Source organism: Lupinus angustifolius, chromosome LG07, assembly GCF_001865875.1.
Source record: "Lupinus angustifolius cultivar Tanjil chromosome LG07, LupAngTanjil_v1.0, whole genome shotgun sequence".
Classification (NCBI taxonomy): Eukaryota; Viridiplantae; Streptophyta; class Magnoliopsida; order Fabales; family Fabaceae; genus Lupinus; species Lupinus angustifolius.
In genome coordinates this window covers 1,985,305-1,998,077 of record NC_032015.1, presented here as the reverse complement: position 1 = coordinate 1,998,077, position 12,773 = coordinate 1,985,305, and the positions used below count along the sequence as shown (strand labels likewise).

At 31.7% G+C, this 12,773-nt stretch overlaps 1 protein-coding gene across 1 annotated transcript; it reads left to right on the top strand.

Annotated features, from left to right (window-relative positions):
• On the top strand, window positions 9,114-12,404 carry LOC109351660 (cytokinin riboside 5'-monophosphate phosphoribohydrolase LOG1-like). The gene is made up of 7 exons (XM_019593200.1): window positions 9,114-9,317; window positions 9,682-9,779; window positions 9,876-9,906; window positions 10,281-10,380; window positions 11,432-11,502; window positions 11,908-12,051; window positions 12,146-12,404. The coding sequence occupies exons 1-7, from the start codon at window positions 9,195-9,197 to the stop codon at window positions 12,239-12,241; spliced, it is 663 nt and encodes a 220-aa protein (XP_019448745.1). The 5' UTR covers window positions 9,114-9,194; the 3' UTR covers window positions 12,242-12,404.

Below are 12,773 nucleotides of genomic sequence, written 5' to 3'. Positions count from 1 at the left end.
GAATATGACATCCATCGAAACTAGTAAAAATGTTACTTAAAAAGTTAATATAATAAATATTCAAATATAAATATATAAACATAATAATATACATTTGTACATAAAATATAGAAATATAAATATATCTGATCAACACGCATACAGTCAAACATTGCATGTATGATATTAATAGCATCTTTATGGATGTTGGTGGTGATTAAATGTTGTAACCACCTATTTTTAATCTTTGTTAGTTACTAAAAAAAAATTTAATCACTTTTATTAATACATTTTTTTTACCTATAATGATAAAATTAAATACATTTTCACCAATGGAAAAAAAGGTGTTGTTGGGTCGCGCAGTCTTGGTGCAAGATTTTCAATGCGATCATATGCCCATGATTGATGGAGTAGTAGACATCCTTCAATCTCTTTTTTAACACTAATTATTGTTGCACGACATAATCCTCGATAAAGACAAGTCAATATAGCTGAGCCCCAACTGTATTGGAATGTCTCCGTTAAGTCCTCAAGCAAGTGCAGATACATAAGGTGGACTCGGTTACCTGATGTATTTGGCATAAGAAATCCCCCTATCATTCTCAGAATAAATGCTCTTGCGTGATGTTCAATAATAACTTATTAGCATTCTCAGAGAGATCATGAAATGTCATCTCAAGCCAAGTGAGTTTCACCCTCTGCCCCATTAATTCGTTACCAACTAGAACAACACCCAACAACCGGATGCCAAGTGCTTCCCAATTCGTACTTGTTACTACGGTAACAACTTCTCCTTCTATCGGAATGTCAAGTTGGTAAACCACAACCTAAAGATTGACGGTGGCCTCTCCACATGGAAAGTGGAAAGTATGTGTTTCCAGCCTCCATCTCTCGGTCAATGCTAATAGTAGATGGTTGTTGATTTCTACTGCTCCAAGTGTCAACAAGTTACCAGAAGCAGTGTTGCGGATAACTTGCAACACTCACTCAGAATGTACCAATTGCCAGAAACAAGATTTGGGCCGAAAAGTACATTCAATGTCATTCCATACATTATTTGATATATGATCATTTTGCATTGTAAGTAGTGAAGTGTCAATTGGCCCTGGATGAAGGTATTCCATTAGAAAGTGTGAAGATGTGAAAAAAGTGTGAACAAAGTTTGAAAAAAGTATGAAGAGTCGATCTGAGTGAGAAGGTGTACGTGGCAATATTTATAGGGATGGTGAGCGAGTGAAATGTATATTGAGGTGTAAGTTTTTTTAGCCGAGTTTTTGTTGAGTAATACACACCAACCTCGAATAAAAAAGAGAGCACAAAACTCTGCTACAACATGGCCGCGTTTTGTTATGAAACATATGCCCTAAACTCGACAACCACTTAGCCTAATTATGTTCAAATGGAAATAAATAAATGGACCAAACTCGGCAACATTATGGTCGAGTTTTGTTGAATAATTTTTGTCCTAAATAAATGGACCAAACTCTACAACAATACGGTCGAGTTTTATTGAAAAAACAGATGCCCTAAATAAATGTAAACTCGACAACACTAAGGCCGAGTTTCATTCAGTATATTGATAAGTTTGAATAACTTTGAATGATATAGCCTAGTTTGAATAAGTTTGAATGAATTTTTATGGTCGAGTTTTGTTGAATAATTTTTGTCCTAAATAAATGGACCAAACTCTGCAACAATATGGTCGAGTTTTATTGAAAAAACAAATGCCCTAAATAAATGTAAACTCGACAACACTAAGGCCGAGTTTCGTTGAAAATATATGCTAAACTCGGCACCCGCTTAGCCAATTTTTGACGAGTTTCATTCAGTATATTGATAAGTTTGAATAACTTTGAATGATATAGCCTAGTTTGAATAAGTTTGAATGAATTTTAATGCTTTCAAACAAAAATTGCATTGAAACAATCACAAATGTATAGCCATTCAATAAGAGAATCTCTGCACCACACTATGCATGTATGGTCATTTAATATCTTCCCTTTGTTTCAATTTACTTCTTCAATCAATGAAGAATCTATGCATCACACTATACATGTATATTCCTTCAATATTTTCATTTTGTTTGTATTCATTTATTCAATTAATGAAGAATCTTTGCACCACACTATGTATGTATGTTCATTGAATATTTTTATTTTGTTTGTATTTCAATTCTTCAATCATTGAAGAATCTCTACACCACACTATGCATGGTCATCCAATATTTTCATTTTCTTTGCATTCAATTCTTCAATCAATGAAGAATCTTTGCACACTTGAAGTCTTTGACCACACGTATATGCATTCAATTCTCTGACTATTAAACTCTTTGACCATTGAACTCTTTGACCACAAATAATGCATTCAAGTTAATGCATAATAAAAAATGTATACAAAACTCTCCTTATTTGCCGATTTAGGGGGAAGAATGAATGAATGAATGAATGAATGAATGAATGAATATATATATATATATATATATATATATATATATATATACAAAACACCCCATTGTCGATTTAGAGGGGAGGAATGAAAGAATAAATAAATAAATGCAAAACTCCCCCTATTGCCGATTTAAGGGGGGAAAAGAAAAAAAATATAACATAAAAACTCCCTCCTTGCTGACGATTTTGGGGGAGAAGAACAAAAAAATATCAGAGAATCAACAACTAGGTTGTCGATTATATAAATTTTACATCATTCCTATAATATTTCTAAAAGGTGCACCAAGACAGTAATTTTTCGGTCAAGGTGCACCATGCAAGTAACTTTTCAATACAAACAAAGAATTGAATGCATTTACGTGTGGTCAAAGACTTTCAAGTGTGCAGAGATTCTTCATTGATTGAAGAATTGAATACAAAGAAAGTGAAAATATTGAATGACCATGCATAGTGTGGTGCAGTGATTCCTCATTGATTGAAGAATTGAATACAAACAAAATGAAAATATTCAATGAACATACATGCACAGTGTGATGCATGGATTCTTCATTAATTGAAGAAGTGAATAAAAACAAAGTGAAAATATTGAATGAACATATATGCATAATATGGTGCAGATATTCTTTATTGATTAAAGTGAATTGAAACAAAGGGAAAATATTGAATGACCATACATGCATAGTGTGGCGTAGAGATTCTCTTATTGAATGACCATACATTTGTGATTGTTTCAATGCAATTTTTGTTTGAAAACACTAAAACTCATTCAAAGTTATTCAAACTTATCATTGTACTGAATGAAACTCGTCAAAAATTGGTTTAATGCATTTTTTAGGGCATATATTTTCTATAAAACTTGGCTAAGTGGCTGCCGAGTTTAGCATATATGTTCAATAAAACTCCTTAGTGTTGTCGAGTTTTATTTAGTTTGCATTTATTTAGGACATTTGTTTTTTCAACAAAACTCGGCCATATTGTTGCCGAGTTTGGTCCATTTATTTAGGGCAAAAATTATTCAACAAAACTCGACCATAATGTTGCTGAACTTTGTTCACACCTTCTTTACACTTTCTTCACATCTTCACACTTTCTAATGGAATACCTTCATCCAGGGCCAATTGACACTTCACTACTTACAATGCAAAATGATCATATATCAAATAATGTATGGAATGACATTGAATGTACTTTTCGGCCCAAATCTTGTTTCTGGCAATTGGTACATTCTGAGTGAGTGTTGCAAGTTATCCGCAACACTGCTTCTGGTAACTTGTTGACACTTGGAGCAGTAGAAATCAACAACCATCTACTATTAGCATTGATCGAGAGATGGAGGCTGGAAACACATACTTTCCACTTTCCATGTGGAGAGGCCACCGTCAATCTTCAGGTTGTGGTTTACCAACTTGACATTCCGATAGAATGAGAAGTTGTTACCGTAGTAATAAGTACGAATTGGGAAGCACTTGGCATCCGATTGTTGGGTGTTGTTCCAATTGGTAACGAATTAATGGCGCAGAGGGTGAAACTCACTTGACTTGAGAGGACATTTCATGATCTTCCTGATAATGCTAATGAAGTTATTATTGAACATCACGCAAGAGCATTTATTCTGAGAATGATTGGGGGATTTCTTATGCCAAATACACCAGGTAACCGAGTCCACCTTATGTATCTGCACTTGCTTGAGGACTTAACAGAGACATTCCAATATAGTTGGGGCTCAACTGTATTGGCTTGTCTTTATCGAGGACTATGTCGTGCAGCAATAATTAGTGATAAAACAGAGATTGAAGGATGTCTACTACTCCTTCAATCATAGGCATATGATCGCATTGAAAATCTTGCACCAAGACTGCGCGACCCAACAACACCTTATTTTCCATTGGTGAAAAGGTATATATTAATTTTATCATTATATGTAAAATTTTAATTAATAAAAGTGCTTGAAATTTTTTTAGTAACTAACAAAGATTAAAAATAGGTGGTCACAACATTTAATCACCACCAACATTCCTGAGCATATTATTAATATCATACATGCAATGTTTGACTGTATACGTGTTGAATATTTATATTTTATGTACAAATGTATATTATTATGTTTGAATATTTATTATATTAACTTTTTTAGTAAAATTGTTACTAGTTTCGGTGAATGTCCTATTCACAACTGTCTTTCCTGTCAAACTCTCTCATAGAGAAGTTGATCACGTGTGCCACTAATCTGTTTCGTAATTGTGGAATGACACCCTACTGATCGGGTTATGAGGCAATTTGGTTTTGGTCAACCAATTCCACAAGATTTAGTGAATTGTGAAAAACTTCATAAAGTTGACTTAGTGGCAAAATTGATTGTACCTGGCCACATAAGCATCATCGCTGGATTCAAATATGTAATAATTGGGATAACTATGTCGTCGATGGTTTACCAGCAAATACACTATCTTTGAACCATTATTCTGAGTATATGCAGTGATATTTAAAAAGGATTTGAAGACACATATCTAGAGATGGAATACACTCCGATGGAATTGTAAAAAAAATTATAAATTAAACTTTGTCTTTAATTATATTATTTACTTCTAGTTATCTCTAAATTTTTCAGTACAAATTTGCAAAAAGAATTTGTGATCAGAGTCGTCCTCCAGCTTCACTTATAAATCTCACACAATCTTTATGTGACGTCTTCTCATCTAGACGTGAAATAATTGGAGCATTGGCTGAAGTATACCCCCAATGTATAATCTACCCACATTGATGAAGCTCCTCCTACTCATCATTATGATATACCAGAAACTGACTTTCCGCATCGAACTCCACTGGATAGTCATTCTCAATGACATACTTCATCAGTTACTCCTCAACAACAATCGTATGAGTTCTCAAATTATAATTATTCATACAATTGTTTGTCATCAGATTCTCAAATCTCACTACCAACAATGTTTACTACTACTTCAAGTACACATTCTCTGCATATGATTCTCAACAATATTATTGTCCTACTATGTCGTCTACAAACATTTTTGGTATACAACATACTGAAGTTGTAGTTGAGGATGTCGATGAAGATGATTCAGATGAGGAGGAGCCACAATTGGAGACACATGGTAGAGGGAGAATCTCGCAGCGGAGTGAACACCAATTAAGAGTTCAACCGTTAAGAAGGAGAAAACGAATTCAAATTTTATAAGTGTAATATGTTGTTTTCTTAAATACTACTGTTTGAACAAATATTGATGGTTTGTGTGTTGTTAGGGTTACGGTTTTAAAATATTTTAATTATACATAAAACTCTCCCCCAATGCCAATTTAGGGGGAGAGATAAAAAAATAACATAAACATCTCCTCTCATTGTCGATTTAGGGGAGAATGAAAATATATATATATATACAAACCCCCGATTGCCGATTTAGGGGAGGAATGAAAATAAATAAATGCAAAACTCCCCCCATTGCCGATTTAGGGGGGAGAGGAAAAAAATATAAGATACAAAAACTCCCCCTTGCCGATTTTGGGGGGAGTAGAACAATAAATATCAGAGAATTGACAACTAGGTTGCCGATTTATATAAATTTTACACCATTCCTGTAATATTTCTAAAAGGTGCACCAAGACTGTAATTTTTCGGTCAAGGTGGACTGTGCAAGTAACTTTTCCGTATCGATACATATCTAATACCCAAATTATCTAATATTTCAAAGATACATTTTGAATTAGACCGAAATTATGTAATATTTCATCGAAGTAGTATTGTTTGGATTATATTTTAAAAGTAAATAAATATCCCGATTTGATTTGATATTAGGTTTTCAATGTGTTGCAACATTATCCTTTGATCAGTTGATGAACTATATATAAAAGCCTCCCCCTTTACATATGATACTCAAGGAGGAAATTTATATACTATTTGTTTTAGTCTTAGGCAATAGCCAATAAGTAATGTTAGTATTTGCAAATTACATTATATATTTTACAATCTCTAGAAGTATGTTCTTAATTTTAATTTTTAGAGGGCAATGATTTTATATTTCTTTTTTTAATAAGTAATTTTTACGCAGTTTATTTTTAGTTTGATTTTTGGAGTTGCATTTATTTAGGCGTCTCTTGTATTTTGATTATCATCTTCCTCCCTAATATTCCACACACAAAAACTGAATGTAATGTCTAAATTCATTTTCCTCAATTTCAACTCTTGTAATATTTTCTCTATCCCTGAATCCTGATTGTTATTTCAATAAACTCAAGACTTTGATTATCACTGGAAATATCTCCTTCCCTATATTAAACATCATCATTGACACTTACAGCAAAACACAATTCCCCTTGAAACCCACTTTCCCAAAACTATCATTTTTAATGATAAAACTATACCCTCAGATTGACCTCCAAAATTAGTGGTTGAATAAGAACCCATAGCAAAATTTCTTGCAGGGAATGATGATGAATAAAACCCTTCTCGGTAGATTCAACCTATGCCATTACATCATTGCTGCAAGCAATGAAACTATGTTGTGGAATCAAAACACAAAACTGCACTTGAAGGCTCAACTTTATTATGGTAGTGGGTTAATTTGCATCCAAACTAAAGTTGAGGGGTGCTTTTAAGTTTTTGACGTATTTTCAATCTTTTATGTAAGTATTTATGCGGTCGATTTGTTTTCCTCTTAAAAAAAATCTCAAGTACTTAGTTTTTCCTTTCTTCACTTATCTTATTTTAATGGAGGCAACTTTATACCACCTCCATGGTATTTAAAATAAACTCCTAGACATTTATTTTTATAGCAAATATGCAAAATTTTATTTAATATCAACACAGGGTAATAAATTGTTCGGCAAACTCCCTAAGTATATCAAACATTTAAGGAAGGTTGTTGGAGTTATCTGGTTTGAAGAAAAGTACATTTATCGAGCTTAGCACATTAAATAACAACCTATTTTCATTTACTAAATACACTTCATCAACTACATATCTTTCACTATTTAAAATTGGAAAAAAAAAACATGTTAATGAATTTTTAAAGAGTGTTGTATTTTTACTGAAACTCATTATTTATATCCTCATATAGAAGAGATTAAATTATGTTTTTGAAACACTTTCATCTAGCTATACCCAAAAGTGATTAGTTTTTTATTCAAAAAATATGAAGGGGTACACTAGATAGTAAAACAAAACACTTTTAGCACTCGTTACTAATTGATAAAATGATCAAAATGTTTGACTGGTTAGAATAAAATGAAATAAGAGAGGCAGAAAGGATATTGCCATACTCTGAATTTGTGACAGTTTCTAATTTTGTGAAACCAATAAGCCAATTTGGTGATGGAGGTACTATAGGCGTCAAGTTCTTATTGGCCTTGGAAAATGGTCCTATTCAATAGGACTAGTGACCACAACCCATAATTTTTCTCCACAAAGAATGGTTGGAAGAGGATAGCACATGCTTCAATTCTTTCTATCCTCTCAATAGGCCAAACCAAATTTGGTGAACTACTCATTCACTATTTTTGTTCTCTCTATGAGCATCTATTATTGCACGGATGCATGGGTTGACGAAATTTAAACTAAATCATTCTTTAATTAATCTATTGGCATCAAAATTCAATATTTTGTAATGCAAAAATCTTTTTTTTTGGGTATATGGTGCGGTTTGAATGATTCAAATCATCCATTTTTTAAATGATCACACAGTTTCTTTCGTATTAATGAATAATGAGTTAAAAGAAAATATAAAATGGGTGAAATACATATAAGTATAAAGTGGATGTATGGTGATGCAAATGGAATACCAATTATGGAATATATTTATTGTATTGAGTATGTTTGAAAATGAAGACTATAAGTTTACCAATAGACATACTTGACAAAAAAAAATAAGCTTAAGATTTTAGGTGGTTGGAGGAGATTATCAGAAAGCCTTAGATTATATATGTATTGATTTGAGAATCCCCTTATAATTTCATAACTTGTAAGTTTTTCTACATCATTTAATTTTTCAGCAAGTTTATGGCTAGTTCTACCAAACATGTAATCTTACACTAGTTTATCGGCCTTCGACTATATCTTTAGCAATTTTACCAAACAAAATTGTTCTTTATATTATTTGCTCTCATTAGTTAAAGAAAATAAATTAGTAATATTTAAATAAGTATTTTTAATTCATATTTAATTCATATAAATAAGTGTGAATGACATATAGAAGAATAGACAATTGTTTTATTGCATATGTATTTCTCCAGAACATCTAATAATTTATCATCATATAAAAACTTAGAAGGCTTTTATAATTAACTTCCAAACAATAATATATAAAGATAATATTAAATAATGTTTGAAAGATTGAGACGCAGATGAAACAAAAGCATTTGAAAGTGCATTAAAGAAGATGAGTAGAAAGAGTTAAGTTACCTACAGCATCTAGTTTTGTGTTCCCATACCAACACTCAATTTGGCAAAACAAAAACACATAATGATGATGGCATAGGACCACGGATTATGTATTTTCTTGCAACCACATGGGACCATAGTAAAGTAAGTAGACACAAACACACACATTTATGAGTCAAGTAAACTCACCCTACGTCCAAGTTGGGGACTAGTGAGTCAGACATCATCGTCATGGTCAATTATGGTTCCACAATAGTATAGAATGTACTCTTCTGTGTATATATATATATATATATATATATAACACTCTCATATATGAACACTACTATTATTCCAACTTCACAAAACGTGTTAGAGCAGTGAAAAAAGAGAGAGAGATGGAAATAACAAAAAGTGAGATGAAAGAATCAAGGTTCAAGAGAATTTGTGTGTTTTGTGGAAGCAGCCCTGGGAACAAGACCAGCTATAAGGATGCTGCTATTGAGCTTGGAAAGGAATTGGTAATAATAGTATTGAATATTGATGCTTCTCTCTCATTTTTGTTTGTTTTGCTTCTCTTTTCAGTGGAACAAATTCAAACGTGTATCTACTTCTTTCAAATACTATTTTCTATCTTGGAAATTCGACATTTCTTGACATGTTTTAGTGTTTTACACTATTTATGGCTTTAAAGTATGTCAATATTTTTTTCTTCTTAATCTTGGTTTGGCTTAGTTAAACATTTGTATGGTCATGGATATTGTATATTATGGTCTATACAAACATCAACCTTACACAGTTTCACATAAATGGATATTTTGGTTGAAGAGCCTTAAGGATTACAATTATTATAACCATAACTCACCACTTTGATATCTTAAAAAGGTGTCAAGAAATATTGATCTGGTATATGGAGGAGGAAGCATTGGTTTGATGGGGTTGGTTTCTCAGGTTGTTTATGATGGTGGTCGCCATGTAATTGGGTAAGGAAACATACTCATTCTTGTGATTTCTATTGGTTTCATTTATGTTGAATATGTTGTTAATATCAATTAATTTTGTCATGATATTGTCTGCAGAGTTATTCCCAAGACACTCATGCCAAGTGAGGTAACGTTCACATGTTTTTGGAGGCATTTCATGAAAATCATTATGGCAAAATAACTGCTAAGAGACACACAAAGAACTAGGAGAAATAATTATATATATGGTCCATATTAATAGCCTCATAATTTAAATTCACAAATAATTATATCTATGTTTAGTCAAAATCTTACAAAATTTGTGAAGAATGAGAGACATAAAAAAACTATCTAAAGCTTCTTACTACAATATGCTTTTATTCCAAACTTATTCCAATGTTGTGGTATACTTGTTTAATGAATTTGAACCTTACTTTTGTTATCTGAATATATATTTGTGTTTATTTGTGATTCATGCAAATTACACGTGGCAATCTGGGGTGATTCCTTGTGTTTATTTAGATTACAGGAAAGACAGTAGGGGAAGTGAAAGCAGTAGCAGACATGCATGAAAGGAAAGCAGAGATGGCTAAGCATTCTGATGCCTTTATTGCCTTACCAGGTCAATACAACAATATGCTTCCACCAATATTTCTTGCAAAAAATACATATAACAAACACTATTTAGTCATATTAAATTTAGAAGAATACAACATTTTTTAAATAAAAACTACTTTATGCAAATGGTGATAAATTCAGAGGTTAAAAACAACAATTATGAATTCTAAGAATTTGGTGCATCCATAAAATAAAATATGATATTATGTTCTCTTTTTTATATTGATATTATGTTTTGTTTTGTTTTGTTTCATCCTTTCATAAGTAAATAAAATAATAAGTGACAGAAGTGGATCACAGTTTATGCAGAAGCTTAATCTCATGAATGTATATTCTTCTTAAATAAGCAGTACCTACTTGTGACACGTAAAAAATTTATGCAAAAGTAATGTGTTTGACAGCAGTTTTTTTGGATTATCCCACTTTTATATACACAAAAAAAAATTGATTTTGGGGTCAATTAAATTTTGAAATTATTTAACGTGCATAGAACAAAATTATTTTTCTGTGAAGTTGTGGCCTTCATAAAAAATGTTTACCAGTCCCCCCTCCCCTTTCTTTGTCACTATTTTCGGAAGATTAATTATTGGCCCAATAAAACTAAAGGCCCAAGAGAACTAAGGCCCATAACGCTGCTTTCATAATTAAAAATGTATGCGAAAGTGAAACAAAAACCAAATCTTTCTTAAACGGAAATTAAGAATTGAGTAGAGAATAAACTACAGAAGAAAATAAATAGAAATGGGTAAAATGCAAACAAAATAAAATTACAAAACTCCCTTAACTAAATATAGTGGATGTAGGTTTACCCCGATTCATCGAGGCATTTGTTATAAAAGATAAAATTCTCTAGCAATTATAAGACCTATAATGTTTATATTACGAATGTAAAGATTTTATGTTTATATTACCAATATTCAGATTTTATGTGTATGTAAATATGTTATTAAGCTTGAAAGGTTATAGTAAACTAAACTTGTTTTACTTTTTTATTTGAAGATGAACTGAATTTGTGGTAATTTATGCTGTGTTATTCCTTCTTTGTGTACATGTAGGTGGGTATGGGACTCTTGAGGAGCTGCTAGAGGTAATAACTTGGGCTCAGCTTGGCATCCATGATAAACCAGTAAAGTCCCTTCTCATGCTTCAAATATTTAGAAACACCTAAACTTTAATTAGGCTCCGAGTTGTTTATATTCTTTTATGAGAATTAGATATGCTTTTATTTCACAATTTATCAGAATTTGGTTCTAGATCATGTCATTTATTTATTTGCCTCTTGGTTTTTATGTCACAAAATTTTGGTTTTATTCTTCATTGAATAGTGATCATGTGCCTAACAATTGCATGTAAACAAAATTATAGAGTTGACATTGACATGGATTAAAATCAAAATGATTAACTAACGTAGGGTAAAAACTAAGAAAAAATTAGGCTAATTAAAATTATTTATATTTGCAGCACTACAAAGATATTTAATTATTTGTATTGCTGTAAAACGATTTATAAGGCAATTTTTTGGTTATGGAAGGTGGGGTTGGTGAATGTAGATGGATACTACAATTCATTGTTGTCTTTCATTGACAAAGCTGTGGAAGAAGGGTTCATTAGCCCCAAGGCACGCCATATCATTGTATCTGCCCCATCAACAAAAGAACTTGTCAGAAATATGGAGGTACTTTTTCATTTAATACTTTATTGTATTTGTACCTAATTGCCATTCCATTCAATAAGTGCAATTTTATGAGATTTTGCTTAAACCCTTGTAGGAATATTTCCCACAACATGAAAAAGTTGCCTCTAAGCTAAGCTGGGAAAATGGGCAACTTGAATATTATTCCTCAAATTGTGACATCTTAACATGATGACCATAATTTCTTATGTGCTTTTGCATTTTCTTGTTAGTGTAACTGTAAACTACAGAACTGACTGCAATATAATCTACCTGTGAGGCCTAACTCTGGTTTTTTCCAAGACTTAATTTGTTTGTCAAACACATTTGAATTTAATAGAGCTTAGAGGATTATTATATGATTTATGATTTCTTTTAGGTCTTTTTGACCCTCCATTTGCATTAAAGTTGAATTTAAAGCAGTCAAACTCCTTAGGTATATATTTACTATTTTCAAGGGTTGAAGCACTTATATGTTAGTATAAACATTACTAACTAGTATAAAGAAATTTATTTTTAGTTGATGGGGAAAAACCAAGTTGCATATAAACATCAACTAATAAAGAACTTGTCAGGTAAATGCAAAACCAAGTTGCATATATATATGATTACATATTTACTTGTGTTTGGTATTAAAATGAAAATGTAAGTCGTGTAAGTCACTAAGCTATCATTTATAGGCATGTCTTTAATGGACCAAGTAGCTTCAATCAATTTGTTAATTA